This window comes from Nelumbo nucifera, chromosome 5, assembly GCF_055504915.1.
Source record: "Nelumbo nucifera cultivar China Antique chromosome 5, China Antique-T2T, whole genome shotgun sequence".
Taxonomy (NCBI): domain Eukaryota; kingdom Viridiplantae; phylum Streptophyta; class Magnoliopsida; order Proteales; family Nelumbonaceae; genus Nelumbo; species Nelumbo nucifera.
The window spans coordinates 30,377,230-30,403,062 of NC_142653.1; the positions used below are offsets into that span (position 1 = coordinate 30,377,230).

General features: G+C 38.6%; 2 protein-coding genes across 15 annotated transcripts in view; both read left to right on the plus strand.

Annotated features, from left to right (window-relative positions):
• The window catches only part of LOC104600052 (uncharacterized), a 34,322-nt gene extending 17,391 nt beyond the window's left edge, over positions 1-16,931 (plus strand). For 3 of the 14 annotated variants that reach the window (XM_088887160.1, XM_088887159.1, XM_088887158.1), the window contains exons 9-13: positions 749-821; positions 966-1,027; positions 1,110-1,490; positions 9,218-9,320; positions 15,375-16,900. In XM_088887160.1, the coding sequence (XP_088743286.1) occupies positions 749-821; positions 966-1,027; positions 1,110-1,490; positions 9,218-9,320; positions 15,375-15,575 (820 nt within the window). In that variant the 3' untranslated portion in view covers positions 15,576-16,900. Of the gene's footprint in view, positions 1-748; positions 822-965; positions 1,028-1,109; positions 1,491-9,217; positions 9,321-15,374 lie in introns of all 14 variants that reach the window. The other 11 variants (XR_735600.3, XR_016075954.1, XM_010262858.3 and 8 more) reach the window with 9 other exon arrangements.
• Positions 16,932-21,547: 4,616 nt separating this feature from the next.
• LOC104600051 (multicopper oxidase LPR1 homolog 1-like) lies at positions 21,548-24,050 on the plus strand. Its single transcript, XM_019198226.2, has 4 exons — positions 21,548-21,668; positions 21,970-22,222; positions 22,335-23,798; positions 23,899-24,050. Exons 2-4 carry the CDS (start codon positions 21,989-21,991, stop codon positions 23,950-23,952), a joined length of 1,752 nt encoding a protein of 583 aa, XP_019053771.1. The 5' UTR covers positions 21,548-21,668; positions 21,970-21,988; the 3' UTR covers positions 23,953-24,050.
• Positions 24,051-25,833: the final 1,783 nt, after the last annotated feature.

The window sequence follows — 25,833 nt, forward strand, 5'->3', positions numbered from 1 at the left end:
CTGCTGGTTGTAGTGGAGACTAGGGATCAAATCCCGCCTGCACCCTGGTTGGGGGTCTTGGGTTTGGGGGATGGGCTACCCTCCGTTGTGTAGCCCCATGGAGAAAAAAAACATATGTTACCATTTGTTCTTTTCTGTTCTGTTGTGCCTTGAATTCCTTTATTGCAGTCCACTCCATGACCCAACTCGACTTTTGTGGAGAAGAACCGAAGGGGAAATTTCATTGAGGTCTGTGATGTTTGCAGAGGCATGGACCTGATCCGTTTTCTGTTTATGGGCCTGACCAGAATATGTTGAGTTGTTGGGTTTTCTCAAATATGTATCTCATTGTATTCGAGCGCAAAGGGAACACTCAGAGAATGAGAACTCTGGTGTATTTGGGGTTTAGGCCTTTAGGGTTTCTATGAGAGGTTTCTCATGTACCCTCCATTGCTGTTTTCTATAGTGGATTTCTACTCCTCCATTTCCCATGGGCATAGGCTAAAGGCTGAACCACATACACGTAAACAATTGTGTGTGCTTTCTTCTCTTCTCTTGCTTCTCATATCTCTGTTTTACTTCATTATTTTGTGCCAATCAAATCTGCTGTTTCTGGGTTTTGAGTAACATTTTTCTTCATTTTTGCTTAAAATAATATGACCACAGTTCTTAGGTGGATTTAAATTTTGTCCAGCTTGTTTATATTCATATAAATTATTCCTTGTAGATTTAATGTATTTCAGATTAATACCTAATGGTTGCAAAACAGGTACATGGTGCAACTTCTAAATGTTGTAGTTCAGAACTTGGCTGCACCTGCACTTCATAATTCAGGTTTTGCGGTAAGTTTTGATGCATGCTGCATGTAAGACATGATTGTTCTCTCAGATAGTAAAGAGTTCATTGTCCTAATTTGTTTCAAAAATTGAGGGTTGACCCATATTCACATTATTATATTTACTATAAAATTCCGAAATTTGATTTAGGGTTCATGCTCACGTATATGGCAAAGGAATTCATATTGGGATGCTCGGCCATCTTCTCGGAGGTATTTTTGCCTAGAATTTTATATCATCTTGCTATCTTATCTTTTGCAAGAAAAGTTACATGATAAGATATGTGCCCTGCAGCAATGAATATCCCCTTTTTATACCCCGTGAGAACTGTTGCTCCACAAGTGCAGAGAATTCATGGTCTGATAAAAGTTCAAGTAATTTTGGTGTTGCTTCAATACAGTCAGAAAAGAAACCTCATCTGGATTCTGCTGGAAGTGGTAGCATTAATTATTCTTCTGCTTCTGTGCATTCAGTTGAAACTCACAAGGACCTGCAGAAAGGGATATCACTTCTCAAGAAAAGTGTAGCATGCATTACAGCATATTGTTACAACTCACTGTGTTTAGATGTCCCATCTGAGGCATCCACTTTTGAAGCATTTGCAAGGTTGTTAGCCACACTGTCTTCCTCCAAGGAAGTTCGATCAGTTGTTTCCTTGAAAATGGCAGGTTCAAGGTATATCCTCTTTTTTTTCCTCTGTTTTATATTGTTATTTTTCCATGTGTTGGACATTAGTGGCTAAAATTGTTTTTGGCTGGTAACATTGAATTTTACTAATAACTAGAAAATATGGTGTAAATTTACACCAGCACTCACCTTTACCCTGTCAGAGTTGCCAATAATCATCATGGATGTTCCAAACCATATATGTTGGTAGAAGAAACTGACTACCATCAAGAATACCCTGAAGTCAAACTGTCAAAGAGCTTCAATAGAAATATCTCTTCCCTACACCTACTTTTTCAAGGTTGTCTAAGTGAGCTGAACTGTCTCAAACTGCACCTTCTCCTATTGGATTACAGAACACAGTCTCTCCCGTTTGTCCCTTTGACTACCACACTTATTTCCAAGGGGCCTGATACCCACCAAACTTCAGCTCGATAGGTCCTCAGCTAGGAGGAAACCATTTTCACGTATTTTGCTTGTTGCTGATTGATGAGCATAGCATGGTAGTAATCTCCAATGGATTTATAATTTATTGCATTCGATCAATTACGATGCAGAACTGATATTTTCTTTTGATACAAGTTTTTACTTTCAAAAGCCCATCTAAATCCTCAAATGAGTACCACTTGACGCCACAAGTCCCACAAAGTTCAAATCACCATCATAGTTTATTGTATTTGATCAATTATAATGCAGAATTAATATCTACTTTTGATACAAGGTTCAGATTCCCATCTAATCCCTCAAATGAGCCCCCACTTGATGAACGTAACATGGCAGTATCAGTAATATCCGATGGTTTTTTTATCAGTAAAGCTTTAATTATATTAACTATATGTGAAAAGACAATACAACCTTGATTTCATGACCATGATATCAATCCCAAAATCAACTCTATGTTAATAAGATGCCCAAAACAATTGTTCCCTTTCTACCCCTTGTTTAGCAAGGGAGTCAGCTAACCCATTTGCACTCCTAACCCAGATCTATTGCAATCCTTTCTACTCCCCTATAAACATTCTTGAGGGTCCAAGAAGTATTTCTGTTACATATTGCCCAAGAAATGATTACTTTTGAGTCACCTTCCACCTCCAATTGACTGAAGCCCAATTGCTTAGCTAACCTGAGACCTTATAGTGAAGCGACCAATTCGGATTTTATGGAGTTAGCCACACCAACTGGTCCAGAGTAAAGAGCCAACAATCTGCCCTCCGAATTTCTTATTGCCCCACCAATACCTCCCATGCTGGGGTTACCAAAGGAGCTTCCATCAAAATTCAGCTTTACTACCTTGTGGAGGTTTCAATTCCATTTTTATTCTGTCTTTGTCTCTAGAGGAAAGTGCTATCTCCTTCCAAGCCCTTAGAATATAGTCACTGTTAAACTCCGAAATCAATCCAAAGTTTTAATCCAAAATGCTACCTTCACTTTTATTGTCTCTATTATGGAGTTAGCCACACCAATTGGTCCATAGTAAAAAGCCAACAATCTGTCTTCCAAATTTCTTATTGCTCCACCAATACCTCCCATGCTGGGGTTACCAAAAGAGCTTCCATCAAAATTCAGCTTTACTTTACTGCCTTGTGGAGGTTTGCATTGCATTTTTGTTCTGTCTTTGTCTCTAGAGGAAAGTGCTATCTCCTCCTAATCCCTTAGAGTATCAGTCTCTGTGAAACTCTGAAAGCAATCCAAAACCTTCACTTTTATTGTCTCTATTACCTCCTCCACAGGTCTACTTTTGCCATTAAAAATTATGTTGTTCCTCTCCTCCTGAACCACCCAAATAGTTGCAGCCTTAGTAACTTTCCACATCAATCTTCCTCTTTTCTTTGGGTGCCTTAGGAGATTGGGCCTGAAAATGTATGCCGCCTCTTGGGGAAGGATCCACCTACAACCATAAAGATCATAGAAAATCTCCCAGATATGTCGAACAAAGGAGCAGGAGATTAATAAGTAGGGTAGGGTTTCTCCACTTTTCCTACACAAAAAGCACATATGAGGAGAGAGGCAACAAAAAGGCCTTTTCTGCAACACATCATAGGCAACGATTCCCAACAGAAAGCTTGAACTTTTGGTGGGATAGGCCTAGATCACACTTCTTTCACCAAGAAGTCCACTCCTTGTAAAGTATGTAAGGTTAAGAAATTAAAAAGAGAAGAGCAAGAGTCCATTAGGTACCCAAATTCTAGAACCATCCAAGAGAAGGTCCAAAAAATAAGTCTTCAAGATATTAAGAAGGTTAATCACAGGAAAAAAAGAAACTTGCTCACCCTTAGGCCTCTTCTAAAACCCAAGTCCTAGTTGTTGCCTGAGGGGGAGGGGGTGCCCAAAGAGGATACTAGTGCACCTTTATGGTTAGAAAGGGCAAACAGGTCAGGGAACTGGTCTTTTAAAGGATATTCCTTTATCCAAAGGTCTTTCTACATCAGAATTTTATCACCCCTTTCCAAATCAAAGCTTGTAGAATTGAGGAACAAAGGGTATACCTCATGAATTGCTTTCTAAGGGGAGGCTAAAGTTGAATGAGGGTTGAGTTTAGCATCCCAGCCATTACCTTCCACACAAATGCTTGCTATAACTTTGTGCCATAGCTTATCTTCAAAGGGGAACCTCCATAACCATTTGTTCAAGAGCAATATTTTTGAGAGTGATATTTCCTAACCCTAGACCCCCCTAGTTCCTTTGGCTTACATGCATGTTCCTACTTAACCAAGTGATCCTTTTTTCATTCTTTGGTTCCCACAAGAAATCCCTCGTATATTTTTCTATTTGTCTTGCAATCCTTGCTGGCACATGGAAAGTGGATAGGAAATAAAGGTAGGTTTGCTAGAGTGGCTCTAATTTGGGTTATTCTTCTCCTAGGGAGATATAGTTTCTTTTCCACAGAGCTAGTTTTTTAGCAAACTCTAGTACTGGCTTCCAAAAACCATTGGCTCTTGGGTTTCCCCCAAAAGGTAATCCTTGGTAGATTATAGGCCAGCTCATCACCTTACATCCCAACACATTCATTTGCTATTAGGATTTGGTCCACAATCTGCCTTCTACAAAAGCCCTTTAAAACGTGAAATGACAGAAGGTAGAGCCTGCTTAATCCTTTCAGCGAAAACCTTTGATATGATCTTGTGGAGACACTTTATCAAGCTTATGGGCCCGAAATCCAATGGATTTATAATTTATCGCATTTGATCAATTATGATGCAGAACTAATAATTACTTTTGATTCAAGGTTCAAATCCCCATCTAATCCCTCAAATGAGCCCCACTTGAAGCGACAAGTCCCACAGAGTGTGTCAACCTTGACTGATTTCTTTTTTTTTTTCTTCGCTGCAGGGGAGGGGACTCTTCCTATATCCTTACCCACAAGACACTACCACCATGTATAGGCCTGAAATCCAATGGATTTATAATTTATTGCATTCGGCCAATAATGACACAGAACTAATATTTACTTTTGATACAAGGTTTAAATCCCCATCTAATCCCTCAAATGAGACCCACTTGAAGCAACAAAGTCCCACAAAGTGTGCCAACCTTGACTGGTTTCTTTGTTTTTTTCTTCGCTGGGGGGGGGGGAGGACTCTTCCCACATCCTTACCCACAAGACACTACCACCATGTACTGGGAACATCTCCTCATAAGTCATAAATGACAAGGGAGATATTCCCAATGCATAACTATAGTGTCCTGTGGATAGGGATGTGAGAAGAGTTTGTGGATAGGAGATTCAATCTCAATATATAAATGGTACACGTCTGAGAAATGTAGTAGATGACTTTGTTTGGAGACTCAAATTGTTCCAACTATACTTGCTTCCCTTTACTTTACACTAATGGTGGAAGCTTTGAACCCTAAAGTACAATAAATGAATAATGCAGTTGTTAGAGATGTGTCTCTTTGGACAATTCATCTTCTTGTAGATGAGGTTCACCACATTTGCCCAAATGAATGTGGATCAGTATCCTCATAGCTGTACTTTAGGAGTCCTTATTTTTCTTTATACATGTTTACCCTTCCATGGGCCCAATATTCAAATAAAAGTTGATAAGTACAAGGGTATGTTTTGTGGAAGAAGTTATCTTATTTCTTTTTTGTTTATTTTCTTTTTTGATTGGTTGCAGTTGTAGTTATTTCCAGCTCTAGCGCAATCTATACGAGTTATTGAAGCTAAAAATAAAAGCTAAAAGAAGATTCAATTTTTTTTTTTTTAAGAATACATTGTAAAATATCTCTTTATCAAGAGATATTTTATTGATGGCCTCTATAAAATCATTGATAAAGTCTTAGTAGGCAGGTTGAAGACAACTTTGCCTTTAGTAGAAGGGAGAGAAATAACAGACCAAATACTAGTGGCAAATGATGCATGGTGGATAAGAAGAAACAAGGAGGGAGAGGTCTAATTTGCAAGCTAGATTTGGAAAAAGCTTATGATATGATATTTGGTCTTTCCTTCTAGTTCTTTGGGAAAAAATTGGTTTGAGAGAGGTGGAGAAAGTGGATCAAAGGGTGCATTAATTCAGTACACGTCTTGATTCTGGTAAATAGAATAGCTAAGGACTTATTCCTAGCAAAAAAAAGGCAGGGAGATCCATCTCCCCTTTCATGTTTACTTTTGTTGCTGAAGTTCTCAAACAGACTAATTTTTAAGGCCAATCAAGACAATTTAGTTGATGGCTTTCAAAGGATCTCAACATTGAAAGTGAACTGGGGGAAGAGCTAGGTGGCAGGATTTAATATGGGGTAACAAGATATTCAACCAGTGGCAGGAATACTAGGTTGTGAGGTTAAAAGTTGGCCCTTAGAGTATCTTGTATGCCTTTGGGGGTAATCCGAGATTAGAAAGTTTTTTGGAAACTGGTTGTAGAGAGATTTACGAAAAAATTAACTTTGTGGAAATGGAATTACATCTCTATGGGAGGAAGAATACCGGGTAGAATAGCAAGGCAATTTGAGAAAATTATGATCACTTGGTCAAATGGGAATAGGTTTGCAAGTCTAAAGAACAGGGCAGACTTGGTATTGGGAATTTGATTAAGAGAAATACAACTCTGCTCAGAAAATGGTTTTGGACGTTTTCTCTAGAAGAAGATAGATTGTGGCATAAGGTCATTGGAAGTATTCATGGTGTGGCGGAAAATAGCTGGGATGCAAAGTTGGCAACTCATGCTTCATCAAAATCCCTTTGGAAAGCAATAATAGAGGTATTGCCAACCTATCTCAACTTCATTTGTTTTGATATGGGATGTGTGGAGAGAGTATTATTTTGGGAGGATCTTTGGAGTGGGGACCTTCCCCTTAAATTACAAATCCCTTACTCTACTCTTTATCCAATGACTAGGCTGAGCCATTGAACCTATCTCTAAATTTGGTTTGTTCTTGGAACATGGGTTGAACTGGGATTTTGGATTTAAGAGAGATCTGAAAGATAGTGAATGTGACTCCCTTGTTCTCTTACTTTTTTTTGATGAATGGGTGAAAAAAATTTATTAATCTCAAAGAGTTGCAAGCATCCCAAGGAGAGGCATGAGATGTGACCCCTCAAGGAAAAAACTAATTACAGCCTTTCAAACTCAGCTAGAACAAGATACAAAGTAGCCCAATAAAGACAGTCCCAAGAAGCCCCTTGTTTGGGTAATGAATCAGCTACAGGATTTGCCAATCTGCTCACCCATTGAACACTAACTATCATACTGCTATTAGCCATTTCACTTTTTTGAGGTCTCTCTGGCCCCAAATGACAGCATCCAGGTTCAAGAGCCACCCCACAACCGCCTGATAATCACCTTCAATTGGTAAATGCTCCGCCCCTAGCTGATCCGCAATCTAGATCCCTTGTACAGCAGCTAGTATCTCTGCCCTTGTAGAGTCTCCCACTCCCACTGGTCCCGGAGATAAGGAAATAATGTAGCTGTCCATATTTCTTAGAACCCCTCTTATACCTGAAGATCTGGGATTGTCCTGGCTACTCCCATCAAAATTAGCTTAATGACACCCTTCGGAGGACGTATCCATTCTACTAAACTTCTATTCTTCGTAGTAGCAGTATTAGCCACTCCTAGTTTCTCCAAGTATCATCAGAGGAATAGTCAACAGAGAAGTTTAAGGTTTTCAACCAATGGGATGCCCTTGTTCTCTTACTTTTAAAATTGGAAAATGCTTCTTTGAATGAAAACATTTCAGATGGTAGAATTTGGTCTCTCTCACCTGATGGTCTCTTCTCTTGTGCTTCCTTTTTTTAACCTTCTTGCCATGTCAGAACCTTCAGGGGTAAACTTCCTGGTAAAAGAAATCTGGTGCAAACCTATCCCTCCTAAAGTATAAGCTTTGTGTTAGGAAGTGTTCCTTGGAAAGATCAACACTTGTGACATGCTACGGAAGAAAGGCCAAATAAGTGCTTCTCTCATGTGTGCATCCCTTGCAAGGAAAGTAGTGAGACTCTCATTTATTGATCTCCTGCTCCTTTGTGCCTAGCATTTGAGAATACTTTGTTCTCTTTTTGGTTGCAGATGGGTTCCCCCACATGATATTGGTAGGTTTGTTCAACTCCAGATTCTTAAGGCAACAGAAAAAGAGAGGAAGACTGAAGTGGAGGGAAGTAAGAGCAACATTGGTGTGGACTGTTTGGGAAGAAAGGAATAAAAAAATCTTCAATGAGAATAGTAAATAAAAGGTGGGATTGATTGAAGCCATAACAGTAAGGACTGCACATTGGGTTAAAACTTTGGTCCTTTTTCGAGAATTCTCAACCAATGACATAATAAGGTCTTGGATTGAAGTGGCGCAAATAGGTAGACATGCAGAAAATGTAAGAATGGAATGGAAACCTCCAGCTACAAATAAGCTAAAGTTGAACTTTGATGGTAGCTCGTTTGGTAATCCAGGAAGAGTAGGAATAGGGGATCTTTTTAGAAACCACCAAGGAGTGGTAGTGGCCTTGTTTTCATGGTCAATTGGCTTTGGGGACTCGATTCAAGCTGCAATATGGGCTCTTTTACAAGGAATGAGATTTGCAGTACAGATTGGAGTTAGGGAATTGGAAATTGAAGGAGATTCATAATAAGTCGTCTCATGGACCAAGAAAATCAGTTCAGCTCCTTAGAAATACAGACGTGCTTTTAGGGAAATCAATCCCCTAGTGCAGAGATTTAATTCTAAGTTTAGCTGGGTAAGGACTGCAAATGGGATGACAGTTAGGCAAAGTTGTAATATGATGCAATTTGGGTGGTGGATTGCCTAATGATTGTACTAAATTTTCCGAAATTATTAATAAAATCTCTTGATAAAAGAGGGTTGTGAAAGCTGTATATTAGTATCTCCTTAGATATGGCTCTATTCGGGATCTTTTATGAGATGCCATACCCTTAATCTTTTAAAGAGTTAGAATGTTGATGACTGGTAACTAGAGGCTGGATTTATCTTTTTCTCTTACTGATTGATGATTGGAGGCTTGAAATGATCAGCATCATTTATGCTTTTTATGATATCAGGTCAAGGCACTAATATGAATGACAAAGTATGTGCTAGTTGAGGTACAACCACATTCTTTTTTTCCTTCTTCAACACTGCTTAGGTGTATCTAATTTTCTAAAGTTAATAAATAATATTAAAATTTGGTAGCTTATGAGACTCCATATTACCTATGCATAAGTGTGCAAATTGACCATGCAAGTTGTAGGTTGGTAACACAGATATTCTTACTTTATTTTACATGACATTTTTCTGTTTCATTTTTTTTCCAGGTCTTGTAAGCAAGTCCAACAATTGAATAAATCTGTATGGCATGTGAATTCAGCCATCTCATCAAGCAGTTTATTGGAGAGTGCACATTCGACACCTACAATGGTAAGACTCTGGGTCCTTGTGTCTATTTTAGAAAGGACTTAAAATATATGAAAATTAGTGCTTGGGTGATATGAAAATAGCTTCCAGATTCCATGGCATTCATCTATTTGATTGTGAAGTACTTCCACAAAGGAGATTTTTTTTTTTGGTTTCCTGAAATTTGTTAAATTTTTTGATGTGCTTCCTTTTTTCTAATTTGAAATTAAAATAATATACCTTGAGAAAATCAAAGAAAACCATTTCCAGGATATGGGTTATAAGTTTGTTCATTTTTTTGGCTACAATAATGAAACAAAGGCATCTTATTTTCCTCTGTAGAGAACACTGATGTGGACCCCACTGATGTGGTCCCCACTATGTTTGTATGGCAGCATATTTCTTTTAGTTATGTCAGTGTTAGTTGGTAGTTATTTCAATTTGTTATTTCAGCTTTATTATTAGTTTATTTGCCATGTAAGCAATAAGGGCAATTTAACCCTTTTCCAATTAATCAACATATATAAATATTAAGAGTGGGTCGGCAGATGTTAAGATCGACCCTCATTTTTTTCAATATCTCTTCGTATGCTTCTTATCTTCTCTCATCTTCTTCTTCTTTTCTGAAATTTCTTCATTATTTTTTTTTTGAATTCAAGACTGATTGTAGTCTTGATCGGCTACTTGGTATCAGAGCCGACCTAGGAGCTCTTATGTTAGTTTAATTAGATTGACTACATGAGAATCTCTTAGGTTTAGAAGTTTTTCAACAAAGAAGGAGGATTGGCTGATTCTTGGAGGTTATTGGTAGTGTGCGGCTGCTACTAAGAAGATTGTAGAAGGTTGGGAGAGTTCCAGTAGTCAGGAAGAATTAGAAAAGGCTTCGGATCCTCAAGATTAGGGTTTTGCATCAGACAGAAGGTGGTGGCCAGAGATTTTCTTTCATAAAGTAAGTTTTTCTTGAGAATAACTTTGAACAAAATCATCTTGGTCTATTCTGAGAGGTGCGGCTGGAAAATCTGTTTTTTTTCCTTTAGGGTTTTGAGGGAAAACCCTAAAATTCAGAACTGTTGTTGGTTTCAGATCAGATTTTGAACTGGTTTCATACATAATTCTGTCTTCTTTGTTCCTTGGAAGACCTAGGCCAGCTGTTATCAGTTGTTTGGGTGCTGTTTTTTCTATTACAGTAGTTTGAATTTCTTTTTTTATTAATTCTTGACTAAGAATGGAGTTCAAGAATCAGGGGGGAGGTGTTTTTGGGACTAAAAATTCTGGTAACATGTCTGAGAATGCCTTTCAGATTACAAGTGTGAACTTTGATGGATCAAACTACTTAGATTGGGCTCAATCGGCCATGATGGCCATTGAGGGTAGAGGAAAATTCAACTACTTGTTGGGAGATGTGAAAGAACCAACTAAGGAGGACCAAACTTATACCAAATGGGTTCAGGAGAACTGTTTGGTTATGACATGGTTGTGCAACTCTATGCAGCCACATATCAGCCGTAACTATTTGTGGGCCAAAACAGCCAAGGAAATCTGGGATGTCATGAAAGAGACTTACTCCCAACCCCTTAATGTTGTTAGGGCTTATGAATTGAAGTGTGAGGTTAACAACCTTAAGCAAGGAGAGAAATCAGTCTCGGTTTACTTCTCTACCTTGAAATCTCTGTGGCATGAAATTGACCACCTAGAAACACTTGAGTGGGAAAGTCAGAAGGATGCACAGATTCATAGAAAGCAAGTTGAAACTAATAGGGTTTTTGAATTCTTAGATGGTCTGAATCTTGACTATGATATTGTAAAACAACAACTACTAACAAGGGAAATGTGACCTTATCTCAAGCCTACTCCTTAGTGCATAGTGAAGAGACTAGGAGAAAGATTATGATGCAGCACTAGCCCTTACCACCAGCCTTGGCAACAGTTAAACCTAATTCTGGGGGTGATACGGAGAGGGATATAAAGAAGGAAGATAAGTGGGATCCAGTGTGTGGACATTGCAAGAAACCTAAGCATACTAAAGACGCATGTTGGAAGCTGCACCCTCATCTAGTTCTAGCAAAACTCAGGAACAAAAGGGGTAATGCTAATATGGCTGTTAATACTAATTTTGCATCATCATTGAGCACAAAAGGCACGCCTCTAGACACCCTAGCTGCTGTCCGGGCCCGACTCAGTTGGAAAAGGAAGTTGGGAATTCAGCTCAATCATCTCAACCGCCATCAGCTCCTCCCACATCAGCCTTTGCTCATTCAGGTACTCGGGCCTTAGCTTATCATGCTTCAGCTTCAGGTAACACTGAACATTGTTGGGTAATAGACTCAAGTGCATCTGACCATATGACTGGCTTGCCATCACTATTCATTACCTTTCACTTATCTTCTAGCAGAGATAAAGTGTCAATTGTTGATGGTTCCCTTGTTCCCATTTCTGGCAAGGGAGATATTAAGTTGTCTAATACCATTTCCTTATCTTCAGTTCTACATGTTCCTAAGCTTAGTACTAACTTGCTTTCAGTCAGTAGCATTACAAAACATCAGAATTGTTCAGTAACTTTTTTCCCTGACTGATGTGTTTTTCAGGACTTAGAGACAAGGGAGGTGATTGGGACTGGCCGTGAGACGAATGGGATCTATCTGCTTGGAGAGAGTTTTCATTGGGAAGATAGTGAAGATTGGAAGTCTTTTGTTTCTCAGTTTGTTAGTTAGGTTATACTTTGGCATAATCAGTTGGGTCATTTATCCTTTCGGTCTTTGATGAGTTTGTTTCCAAATTTATTTGAGTCTATTCAGATGTCCAATTTGAGATGTGAGAGTTGTGAGCTTGCAAAGTATTGTAGAACATCTTATTCATTGAGTAATAAAAGAAGTAGTAATTCTTTTGATGTTGTGCATACCAATGTTTGGGGCCCGTATCACATCACTGCTATGGGGGATACAGATATTTCTTGTTGCTTGTTGATGACTATACCCGTTTTTCTTGGGTTTACCTTATGTGTTCTCGAGATGAAGTTCCTACTTTGACCTAGATCTTTCATCAGATGATTTTAACCCAGTTTGGGGTCAAAATCAAAATCTTTAGATCTGATAATGCGAAAGAATACTTTACCAACTCATTAGCCTCTTATTTGCTTGATCATGGGATTATTCACCCGAGTACTTGTCCTTTTACACCACAACAGAATGGGGTTGCTGAGAGGAAGAATAGGCACATATTGGAGGTGGCTAGAAGCATTATGTTTAACTCCAATGTGCCTATTCGTTTCTGGGGAGATGCTATTCTTACAGCAGTGTATTTCATTAATCGGGTTCCTTCATAGGTTCTTGACATGAAGCCTCAATTTCCGCTTCTATACCCCGAAAAAGAATTGTTTACTGTTCTCTTTAAAACCTTTGGTTGCACTTGCTTTGTTCAGATTCTTGGACCTCATCATTCCAAATTTGATCCTAAGGCCTCCAAATGTATTTTTCTCGGTTATGCACAAATTCAAAAGGGTTATTGATGCTATGAACCTACTTCTGGGAGGAGATTTGTCTCGATGGATGTTACTTTCTTTGAGGAGGTACCCTATTATCCTAGGGTTTCTCCTCAGGGGAGAGTAGTGAGAGTGGGGTTAACTCATTAGAAGTTCCTTTACCTGTTCCATTGAGTGATGAGGGATGTAATGGGGAGGGTTGCCAGAGGTGTCTAGATTTGAGAGTCATAAGCAGTCCAGGCCAACCCCAGTTCCTTTTGCGGATCCAGATCTAGGTACCACAGTCCCTTTATCTGATCTAGGTCCCATTGTTGCAACCTTACCTCCTTTGGATGACCTTGACCTCCACATTGTAGTCCGTAAAGGCAAACGGCGTTGCACCACATCCACAGCTCACTGCATTTCCCAGTTCCTATCCTACGATCGCCTTTCCCCCTCTTACAGGTCTTTTCTCACATCCATTGCTGATATTCCTATCTTCAGAACAGTGCAGGAAGCCTTGTTAGTTCCTGAGTGGAAAGATGCAATGAAGGTTGAAATGGATGCTCTTCTGAGGAATAATACTTGGGAGCTAGTTGACTAGCCTAAAGGGATGAAACCGGTTGGATGTAGATGGGTATTTACTGTGAAACATAATGTTGATGATTCCATTGAAAGGTATAAGGCTCAGTTAGTTGCAAAGGGATTTACTCAGACTTATGGTATAGACTACTTGGAGACATTTGCTCCAGTAGCAAAGATGACCACTATTAAAGTTTTGTTATCCCTTGCAGCCAGTTACTCTTGGCCCTTGTTCCAGATGGATGTTAAAAATGCCTTCTTCAATGGAGACTTACAGGAAGAAGTCTACATGCAGTTACCTCCTAGATTTTATGATGCAGAGACAAGAAAGAAGGTTTGCCAGTTGAATGAAGCCTTGTAGGACTAAAGCAGTCTCCCAGAGTTTGGTTTGATAGATTCAGACAAGCCCTTGAAAAATTTGGCTATGTATAGGCCCAGTCAGACCATACATTGTTCATTAAGAGAGTGGACTCTTCCTTGACTTTGCTTGCTGTATATGTGGATGATATTGTAGTGACAGGGAATGATAACAATGAGAGTGAATCTCTTAAACAATTCCTTCATCAAGAGTTTGAGGTGAAAGATCTGAGAGAGTTACGGTACTTCTTGGGTATTGAGGTAGTTAGATCTAAACATGGGAATTTTGTTTCTCAAAGAAAGTATGTTCTAGATCTATTGGAAGAAACTGGAAAGTTGGGTGTTAAGCCTGCAGATACACCTATTGAACATAATCACAAGATCAGTGCAGAGGGTGGAGAGCCACTTGAAGATAAAGCTATGTTCCAATGGTTAGTTGGAAAACTCCTCTATCTTTGTGTCACACGACCGAGCATCGGTTATGCAGTCAGTGTTGTCAGTCAATATATGCACTCTCCTAGAACTACACACCTCCTTGCAGTTGAGAGGATATTATCATACTTGAAGAGGTGTCCAGGTAGAGGTATATTATTCAAGAATAATGATCACATGAAGATAGAGGTTTATATAGATGCTGATTGGGCTGGGAGTGTTGATGATAGAAGGTCTACCTTTAGCTATTGTGCTTTTGTAGGAGGTAACCTTGTCTCCTGGAGGAGTAAGAAACAAAGTGTTGTTTCTCGTTCTAGTGCTGAAGCTGAATATATGGTGTGGCTGAAATCCTATGGTTGAAGTCATTATTTGAGGAGTTGGGTATTACTTATGAGAAGCCCTTAATGTTGTATTGTGATAATCAGGCTGCTATTAATATAGCTCATAATCCAGTACAGCATGACAGAACTAAGCATATTGAAGTAGACCAACATTTTGTCAGAGAAAGGGTTTCGTCTCAAGAAGTGTGTCTCCCGTATATCACCTCCAGCATGCAGCTCGCAGATCTTCTCACCAAGGCTGTTCCAAGGAAGAAGTTAGAGTTAAACCTATGCAAGTTGGGAATGACAAATATCTATTCCCAACTTGAGGGGGAGTGTAGAGAACACTGATGTGGACCCCACTATGTTCGTATGGCAGCATATTTCTGTTAGTTATGTCAGTGTTAGTTGGTAGTTATTTCAGTTTGTTATTTCAGCTTTATTATTAGTTTATTTGCCATGTAAGCAATAAGGGCAAATCAGCCCTTTTACAATTAGTCAATATATATAAATATTAAGAGTGGGTCGGCAGATGTTAAGATCAACCCTCTCTTTTTTCAAAATCTCTTCGTGTGTTTCTTCTCTTCTCTCCTTCTCTTCTTCTTCTCTTCTGAAATTTCTTCATTCTTTTCTTTTGAATTCAAAAGTGATTGTAGTCTTGATCGACTACTTCCTTGAAGATCTAATGGGCATAATTTAATAAGTTTTCTCATGGTATGCTAAAGGCTCCATTCATTGATCGTATATTAGCTGTGCTTCTGTTTATGAAATCATGTTGATTCTGCCATTTTAACAGTTATTTTTGTATCCTGTAAATTTTCTATTAAAATGATTTTGGCTTTCTTGTAAAACAGTGTTGTTAGTCTTTTTAAGGATGTCAGTCTTTTAATATTCTTTTCTTCCTAATATTTGTTCTCTACTGTTTGGCAGCGTAACACTTGTGAAAATAACCTTTCAAATTCTGCTGCTAGTTTTCTTTATGCTCCTGAGATGTCTGATATTGGAAAAGTGGAAAGCCTTGTTGAAGGGTGGGATATTGTGGAGCATCCCACTTTGCCCCCTCCACCATCACAGACTGAGGACATCGAGCATTGGACAAGGGCTATGTTTATTGATGCTACAAAGAGATGATGATGCTGAGAAATATAGTATTTTGCAAGTAAATATTTACTTGAACTCATCTTTCTGTTCTTTCAGAGAAGGTAAAGTATATGATACATTGTGTCAAAAGCTTTATGCATTTATACATATAGCTCATGTACAACAGTGTGTTATAAATGAGATGATATATATTTCCCAAAAAGAAAAGGATAAAAGACCTGTTTGTCTCCCTCCCTTCACCAATTTTGAATTGATCAATTTCATGTGGACAATTTTCTTCACGTTCCATTTGGCTGGTGCAACCTTTGTTTCTGTACTTCCTGTAGGTGAAATTCCATTATCTTTTGTGCTACACATCTGAGTTTTAAATCAAGATAATCAACCACATTGTAACAACAAAGTCTATTGCAAAAGGCAGACTATTAAATACTTTGTCTTATGGTTATCTTGTGGCAAGATTAGAAGCCTCAAGTATTTTTTGGAAGAATAGATTTGTCACCAACATCTATACACTAGGATCTGACATGGAAGAGTTTTTCTTTCTTGTGAAGTATTACAGTCACAAAGGCAAAGTAGAAAATAGAAGCAAGCAGACATTGCTAGGGCTTAGGAGTTTTCCAAATACTTGCAGTTAATTTTCTTTTTGATGAAACAAACTAAATGAAGATAGATTTGTTAGACTTTTCATCTTGCTTGGAGATCTAAAATCCCAGCAATTTTCTACATGTAGTGCTGGTTGCAGAAAAAGGGCTTTACATGTTTGCAACACCACGTCTCTCTCTATAAGTACTAAAAGGAACATGATAACAGATTAAATTTCTCTCCTTCTCCCCTTCCCTCTCTCCCCCTGCCCCAAGAAAAAAAGGAAAAAAAAAATGCTTTTCCTTCTACCTTGAGTTTATTTCTTTGGTCTTTGGTACTGTATTGTATGCTTATTAATTTTACCTTGAAAATTCTAGTATCCTTTCTTTGCAGTGAGTCATGTGGTTCTATTTTATTTGCTCTGACCCAGTAAATATAATTTGTTTAGTTCTTTTGGAAGGTTTCTTGAAGGATGGAATAGAGGCCTATGAAGCAACATATATGGGCAAGCTTCAATTCTGATCATGAATTTTCTTGTGTTTTGTAGGACAGGTTTCTCCAATTATGTAGATAAAAAACAGTTAGAGAAGTTCGCATATGTAAATATATATGGGTTTTAAGGTTTGCCTATCTCCATTTGCTTCCAAGTCCCTGCAATTAAAATTCAAAAGAAAGTATTTTCTTCTATATTTGAATATTTTTTGGTTTGAAATGTAGGATTGGAAAATGCGTTGTAAAGCATCAATATACAACCCATGTTACTTTTCTTTTTACTGGATGATCCATTTCTCTTTTCTTTTATCCTGCTTATAGTAGTTAAAAGCATCTCATCAGATTCGCAAATAATTTAACAATAGATATGGCATTAAATAGAATGGAATGACAAAACAGGATTCATGTAGCCAACCCCTTACAGTTTTCTTATTTATCCAATGAAATCAAGATCATGTAAATGCTATATGCTTTAACTTGAGTGATAAAGTTTGTACCAGTGATTTATAGTTGCATCTCATTGCACTCCACGACCATTTGCAATTTCACAAGTTGGTATTGCAAATATATTGCTGCAACATTATATAGCTCTTTGTTTCAAATCTACAATTTAAGTGTTTTCATCTATTACCAAAAAAGATAGACATAAGGTGTTTTCATGGTACTAGTATTGAAAAAAAAAATGGCTGAGCTAAAAATACTGAAAAAAAAGAAGCATCAATATATAAATATTTATTGTTTACCATCCCCTTCTCCTCTCTCTCTCTCTCTCTCATGCCAAAACCGGATTTTATTTTATTATAATGACTATTAACATTTTGAAATTATAAAAAATATCCCATGCTTCTTAGTCGAGTTTGATAGCTTTATTTGAGTGGAGTCAATTTTGAAAAAAAAAAAAAAAGTTAAACCTAGTATAAATTGCTCATCCTCATCATAATGTAACTTCACATTTGCTTAAAAATGTGGTCTTTCTTTATCAGCTAAGTGAGTTTGCACAACCACACATGTTCCCAGAACATTTGTTTTAATAGGGAGATCATGTGGCACGGTTGTCTACCTATGCTATTTAATTAAGTCTCCATACACCATAACTCATGGAATGTGCATCAAAACACATTGTCATACTTAAATTGCATAATTTTCCAATATTTTCATGAAGTTTTATGACTTGTTTTGTCCATGCCAATTTTGTTAGATATCAAACTAAAATTTTAAGTTTTGGAAATTTTAGACTTTGGTCGAATTTGAGTGTTTTATATTTATATTTACCGACTTTTATTATATTAATATTATATCCAAATTTCCAGGCAGAATAAGTGAGAAAATCCCAATATTTTGGATGCGATTTCAAAATTATATTCGAAATTCATTAATTAAGCATTTAACCCTGCATTTTTCATACTTAGCATTTGTGGCTGTATCAACCTAAATTCTCAAAATTTCACTGACATAAAAACCATGGTCAACCCATTAGGATTGCTTTATTTAATGCTCCAAAGTCCTAAGAGTGAAAAAGAAAGCGAATGGACAGAAAAGAAAATAGAAAGATTGAGAAAATATCTGTTTCAATCAAAATAGCTATTTTCTAAACAATTGTGAATAGTTTATATATTGTATAACTAGACACTTCTTAACGCAATTGGATTGTATTGCATTCAGAAGTTGACTCCAGACTTGTTGACAACTGACCATGCACCAATAATCCCCATCTGGTTTCTACAATATTGGTTCGTGGACATTGTTAATAGTTGCACTGTTGCAGTCCAAACTCCAAACAAATCAGCCATCGCTGTCCAGATTTCACAAGATTAGTAATTGAATTAAATATTTGGATTCAAGAAAAGGCACTTCAGCGTCTCTCGCTTTCGTTAGCTTGCTGTGATCAGTAATTCTGATTAAGAAAAACGATTACGCAAGACCATCATTGAAGTAAAGATTCAAAGCCGACCAATGGAAGGTTCATGCCGATATTGATGGTTGACCTGGTGCTTTTTGGGTATCCATTGTCAAAAGAGAAAGTGTTCCGTTTCAAAGAGCTAGAACTCGATCGTGTCTGAGGGTCACTTATCAATGAAATAACTGGACACCACTATAAGTCTACAACCCAAGCTTAAGCTCTTGTTTGGGAGTGCTTTTTGTAAACGTTTATTGGGGAAAGTATTTAGAAGCTTTCAAGAAGGAACTGAAAAAGCACTTACGGGAGTTTGATTAAAAAAACTATAAGCGATTTTTCAACAAAATAAACCCATTTTGAAGAACAGAAGAAGCCCAAATTTTAGGCTTTTCTTATTGTGTTTCTGGCCCATCTTGATCCACCACCTAATAATCCCAATACCTATATTATTCCCCTTTTTTTGGTAGTCCATGCTACTCCCCACTTGAAAGAAGTGTTTTTTCATCAAACACTCATAAGCTGTTTATTTAATAAGCAATTATCCAAAAAATACCTGTTTAGAAACAATAAGCATTCCCAAACATTACCTAACTACTAGCAGAGAAAATGGAATAAAAAAAAAAAGAAAAAAAAAAGAGGAAAGAAACATTGATTCGGTATACAATATAATATAAAATGGAACAAACTATGGTATATAGACTGCAAAATCAAATTTAGTTTTGAAACCAACACAACAGACCCACAAGTATGTGAAGACTGAACAATACAGATACCTCTGGCTCTCTTTGAAAGGGAATTAAAATCAAAACTCATGGCTCCCACTGTGAAAGGGTAATGTGAACAATATTAAACATATGTATACACGGTATAGCTTCCAGAAATTACAGTCAGATGGGATCTACAGAGCTGCATATGTGATTGTCGGTAGGAATTGGCCAGTTCAACCAGCTAGGAAAAAAAAGCAAAATGTTGAATGGTCCACTCCACCAACTTGGAAAAGTTTCAGACGCGTACTTGGACAAGGTTCTGCAACGACGAAGTTTGCGTAAATATGGTTCTTTTTCAAATTGACATTTTCTTATGTAGAAGTTCTGAGTTAGGAAAGAAGAAAATTTTGATTATTTAGGCATGTTAATACTTGAATATTATTCTCCGGAGCAAAGAAGTCATTGTTCCTAATAAAAATAAAATGAACTATATATATGATTGACTCTATACAACATTCAAACCAACTCTACCAATATATATACATACTGATTTTATGCAATTAAGTATTTAAATACTATGAGATCATATCTGATTGGGGTGCTTCCAATTCAATTATTTGCGGAGTATTAATTGAATTCGAACTCCAATTTAATCTACCCCAGTCCAATATAAATCCATTACAAATGGACCAGGTTCAATCCAATTTCGACTACTAATCTGAACTGGCCCAATTCAAAATTGGTTTGCCGAATCCGTTTAAATTGATTCTGAGTCGAATTGGTACAACCCAAACCCGGTCCGGTCCATTGACACCCCAACCTGAAAGCCTCTGGTGTCTTTAATTCTTACTATATATAAGAGGGATTCAGATTTCCCCAACTTTGGAAATTAAAATAGTTCACACAAGGTGAGACACAGAAGTTCTATATTGGATTGATGAAGGACCAATTAAGGGGTATATTATTAAAACCCCATTTACAAAATAAAATTTTCAATTAATTGGTGAAGGCGAAATCAGACCTACTTATAGATCTAGCATTGAACCCTGGCAATCCATCTTTCTTGTCTGCCCACCAAATTTGTTTTTTTTTTTTCTTCTTTTTTTTTGGGGGGGGGGGGGGGGGCTTCAAAGTTCAGACCACCAAATTAACGATTTGCTTCTTTTGGTGCCGCCGTTGTTTCATAAACCAGTTTCGGCACGATTAGATGATATATCATATTGATACCAAAAGGTGGGGAGAGAATGAAATGTACCTAACCCACAACTTCTCCCACAACTTCTCCCACCACCCCATTTCATCTTTATAACCTGAAACCACGCTTCCATTAATTTACTTGCAACCGGAATTTGCTCCAGTTTAGTCGCTGAACTTGTGCTCTCTAAAGTTTAATACGAATCAAAGTGTTAAATTTAAACAGTTGTTGACTTGTCGAGGTCTTAATTTCAATAAATTTCCATATATTTCTAACTAGGAGGTGGAAGAAAGAAGACTCTTGGGACTCATAATTAATTCAAACATCAGCATCATCAAATAACGAATGTCTGAGACCAAGAACCAGTCAGACAATGGTTTATCTCTGGTGGGTAGACAACAATGAGGAAGGTTATCCAACCATGGCAGAGTAAGACTTCCTCCTCTTCTACGATTTCCTCTCTCTTAATTAAAAACTTACGTTTTCTCGTCAAGACAAGAAGCACGCTAACGTGTGAAAACAGAAAACTACCCGAGATTTGTCCATCGATCAGTTGTCCCCCACAGAGCCTGAGTTCAATGCTGGTTAGAACTTAGACCAAGCTCTGAAATAACTTAACATAACACAGATAATGACTGCAGGGATCACTAGCTTCGACAGTTACAACGACTGTATCAACCCTTTTAACAGCTTGAATGATTTATATATAAGAAGTTAGTAATGCATTTTGATAAATTAACTTGCTATTAGCTAGAGTCCAGGGGGATAATTCTAGTAAAACAGAAACCTTGCTATAGAAGCGAAACAAGCATCTAGACATTTCCATTCATTATATGTATGAACTATGAAGTAATTAATAATAAGACCTCTGTTTGTTCTCTCTTTGTGGACCCCTTAATTGACTTATATCAGTCCAGCTTGTAAATTCTTAATTAATTCTGTGCTTGATGTTCAAGTAATCTGATTAAATGTCTCCATTGTTTTTCTGGGTACCACTTCAAATTTCAACCTGAATCAGACCAAATCTCTTGCGGCCGGCTTTTCCTTTTTCTTTTTTTATGCCACGCGGTATTGGCCATTTGGCAGGGTTTTCATCAACCCTACCTCTTTCCATTGCAGAGAGGAGCCATGAGATTAACGTAGGCCATGATTTCTATATATAGCTGACTTGGTGCTTGTGTGCATGCCACACGCTTCCTGTTTCTTCCTCCTCCTGGCATACTCTCTCTCTCCTCCTCTGAGAATCGTAGGTATGTCAGTCTGTCTCAGTTTCTCAGCTGCTAAGGCTTCCATTTCTTCTCTCTTTTAGTCTTAGCAATATACTAATGGTGATGAAGATGATGATCCTGGTGGTGAAGTTGGGTTTCATCAGGGAGTCACAGTAAGGAAGTAGCCTCTCGAGACCTGCCCTCCACAGTTTGAGGCTCGAATTAACTTATCTGTTGGCGCTAAGTCTACTATACTTTCGCCATCTTCACCACCACCACCACCATCTTCATCTGAGTCTAAGTTAGCTTAATGATCGATAACCCTTTGCTGTTTTGCATGCAGAATTGATACAGGCAGAGAAATGGCGATGGGTAGAGTATTATTGGCTTCCATTTTGTTACTCCTGACGATTTGCAGCGGAGCCCTGGCACGAGCTCCGCCTCCGGTAACCGATGCGGTTCTTACTCAAGTGGCCAGTTCTCTGCAAATGTTCGTCGATGAACTGCCGGTGATGCCCAAACTCCATGGCTATTCCAACGGACCCAACTCGCCTAAGCCCGGCAATCTCGTCATTGGCATGTTTGAGAAGAAATGGGTTTGCATCGACCACCGTACCCTAAATTCCTTCATGAAATGAGTAGTTAGCTTAGTTATTTCTGTATATGTACGTAGTCAGTCAGTCACCACTTGTTCAAACTTTTACGCAGAAATTCCACCGGGATTTGCCAGTGACGACGGTCTTCGCATTTGGCACTTGCCCAGAGGAGGCAACCGTACCGGGTCCCACAATCGAGGCCATCCAAGGTGTACAGACATCCGTGACGTGGCAAAATCATCTCCCTGAAAGCCACATCCTCCCGTGGGACCCGACTATCCCCACCGCCATCCCTAAAAACGGTGGGGTCCCAACGGTCGTTCATCTCCACGGTGGCATCCACGAATCACAAGACGATGGCCACCCCGACGCCTGGTTCACCTCCAACTTCAGGGAGACCGGGCCCACGTGGTCCAAGGCCACCTACACGTATCCCAACATTCACCACGCTGGTAACTTCTGGTACCATGATCACGCAAAGGGGTTGACACGTGTCAACTTGCTAGCTGGCTTGATTGGTGCTTACGTCATCAGCAACCCCGCCCTGGACGCGAAACTGAACCTCCCCTCCGGGCCGGAGTTCGACCGGCACCTGATGATCTTCGACCGGAGCTTCAGTAGGGACGGCTCCCTCTACATGAACTACACCGGCGTCGTGCCGTCCATTCACCCGCAGTGGCAGCCGGAATACTTCGGCCACGCCATCGTCGTCAACGGCAAGGCCTGGCCCTACCTGAAGGTCCAACGGCGGAAGTACCGGTTCAGAATCATCAACGCCTGCAATGCTCGATATGTGTCGCTGTTCCTGAGCAACGGGCTCTCGTTTACCCAAGTCGGATCCGACGGGTCCTATCTGCCCGCACCCGTACAGACACAAACTGTTGTGTTGGCACCCGCCGAGATTGCTGATGTGATTATTGACTTCTCAACTTCAAGCGCCACCGAGGCTGTTCTGAAGAACGACGCACCGTACCCGTACCCGGTCGGTAGCTCCGTGGATCAGCTGAACTCGGTGGTGATGAAGTTCATAATCCCGCCAGGGAACCCGACCGAACCAGATACCCCCAAGATCCCAAGCAGTCTAGTGAGTTACCGAGCAACGGCGACAGTAGATGGGGCGGCCAAGAGAAGGTATATCGTGTTCTACGAGTACACCACCCCGTCGGGAGACCCGACGCACTTCCTAATAAACGGTAAGAAGTTCACCGACCCGGTGACGGAGACGCCGAAGTCCGGCAGCACAGAGGTGTGGGACGTGATCAACTTGACCAACGACGATCACCCGCTGCACATGCACTTGGCCACGTTTCAGGCAATCAAAGTGCAGGAGCTGGTGAACTTGGCCCAGTTCAACAGTTGTATGACGACCAACAACGACGCCGTGGCATGCAACGTGGCATCCTATGTAACAGGGAAATTGACTGAAATACCCCCTACAGAGAAAACGTGGAAGAACGTGGTGAAGATACCCCCTGGAAACCAGACGACCGTGGTGGTCAAGTTCAATCTGGTGGACACCAACTCCCCGTATCCGTTCGACCCGACCGGAGAACCGGGCTACGTCTACCATTGTCACGTAAGTCCGAGTTCTGTTCTTTAGGGTTTGGATTTGGGTTTGGGTCGCTTTAATTTTTTACTAAGTAATTAATCCTGTTTGGTTGTTACTGTATGTGCAGATTCTGGAACACGAAGATAACGTGATGATACGACCACTGAAGTTGGTTTGGTGATAAAGGAAAGAGATGGAGAAGAGTTTGATGTTTTGATTTAATGATTTTGTTGTATTGGTCATGGACTCATGGTTCTATGCTTCTATTGTATTGTACCAGAATTGAACTGAGAATGGATTTTGTTTTATGATAAAACCAGGAGCATAACAATAAAGTGCGTTGCCCTTCAGCTGGTTGTGATTTAGATAGATCAATACTGCATTGAACCAATAATTCTTTGCCAAGTTAACATATAGATGAATATTAATTACGGATCGTATTGTAGATCGGTCAAATTCGAATTATGTCAAATGGATGCCATTTACAATTACAACCCCTAAAATAATCATAATTACTTGCTTGCCATTACCCAATGGAATCGGGTCAGCGTCGGTTTACCACTTAACCCGATCAAATGGCATCCCTAAAATGACCACTGAAACATCAAATTGAACAAGGGCAGCTTTTTGCATCGTATTATTAATAAAAATAATATTTTTTACATAATTTTTAAAAGAAAGTAACTTTTATAAAAAAAATATCAAAAAGGGATAAAAATACTGTTCATTTCCTTCTTCCTTTAGATAACGGATCACGGCTAATTTTCCTCATTTCTTTTGTTTCTCCCCGTCGCTTATTCTCCACAGCCGACGAACCAGAATCAAACCAGCTCAGCCCACCGTCCCCTTCTCTTATTTTTCTCCTTCCCCTTCTTCTTCCTCCCTCTTTTCCTCCCCTTCTCTTATAGCTGAAGGAAGAAGGAGATAAATAGTATTTTACTATTTTTACTTTTTTTCCACAATTTAAAAAAAAAAAGTTACTTTATTTTAGAAATTATGTAAAAAATATTTCTTTTATTGATAATAAGATCCAAAAGCCTTTTATCAGCTATAATCCTTTTTTTTTTCATTGAAGTGAATCCCTTGTATAATTTGACAACTCATCTTTCTCCTCAATTTTTATTCATAAACCTCTGAGCGTTTCATGAAGAAACCTCAATGGTGCCAAACACAACCTTTGATTTGCCCTACGATTTGATTTGTATATGAGTGCAATAACTCAATCAAGGAAATCCTCCATATGTACTTTGTAATCTGTATACTACTTGAGCAATGAACCCGCCTTATGACTTCATTGTAATGAAGTTCGATTCAAATGCATATAAAATATAAGTATTTGTATTCCTTCTAAACTGAGCCTTAAAAAAGAAAATTTGTTTATGCTCCTTTTACATGAAATCAACACAGACTAAGAGACAAAATCACATCTTCTTGACTTAAAAATGAGGTATTTGTAATTGTAATAATACAAAATATTCTATTATGGACATGGTACAACTATACTCACAATACAATTTAATCACCACTCTTTTGCATGAAAAAAAAAAAAAAAAACGAGTAATCTTTGTCAGTTGTTAGGCTTGATTTGTAATTCAGTTGTTTACACACCGAATAAGGAAAATAACAATTTGATAGCAATTTCAGGTACATATTTTCATATTTTACATAGGTTACAAGGCAGATCATAAAAAGTGTTGTTAAGTGTAAGACATTTCACAAGCTGAAAATAGCACACCTGGGCACACAGTAAAGTGTAAAACACATCGCATCACTGCCCCCACATTGCATTTAGTAGGTGTTTGGCATCGGTGTTGGGAATATTGCATTTTTTCATAAAAACTATGTTGTGCATGTGAAGTTATAAGCATAGGTTTATGATAAAAAGATGTTTTTTATTTTTTGGAACGGGTGCTACCATATATGTATTTTCTAAGAAAACAACACTGGTTTTGTTTGGTACCAATGTTTTAAACATTGATCTATATTATTCATTGTCCATGATGATGCTACATTGATGTCACATCATTGTATTATTGGCAGCAATATGTCATTTTCTCGTAAA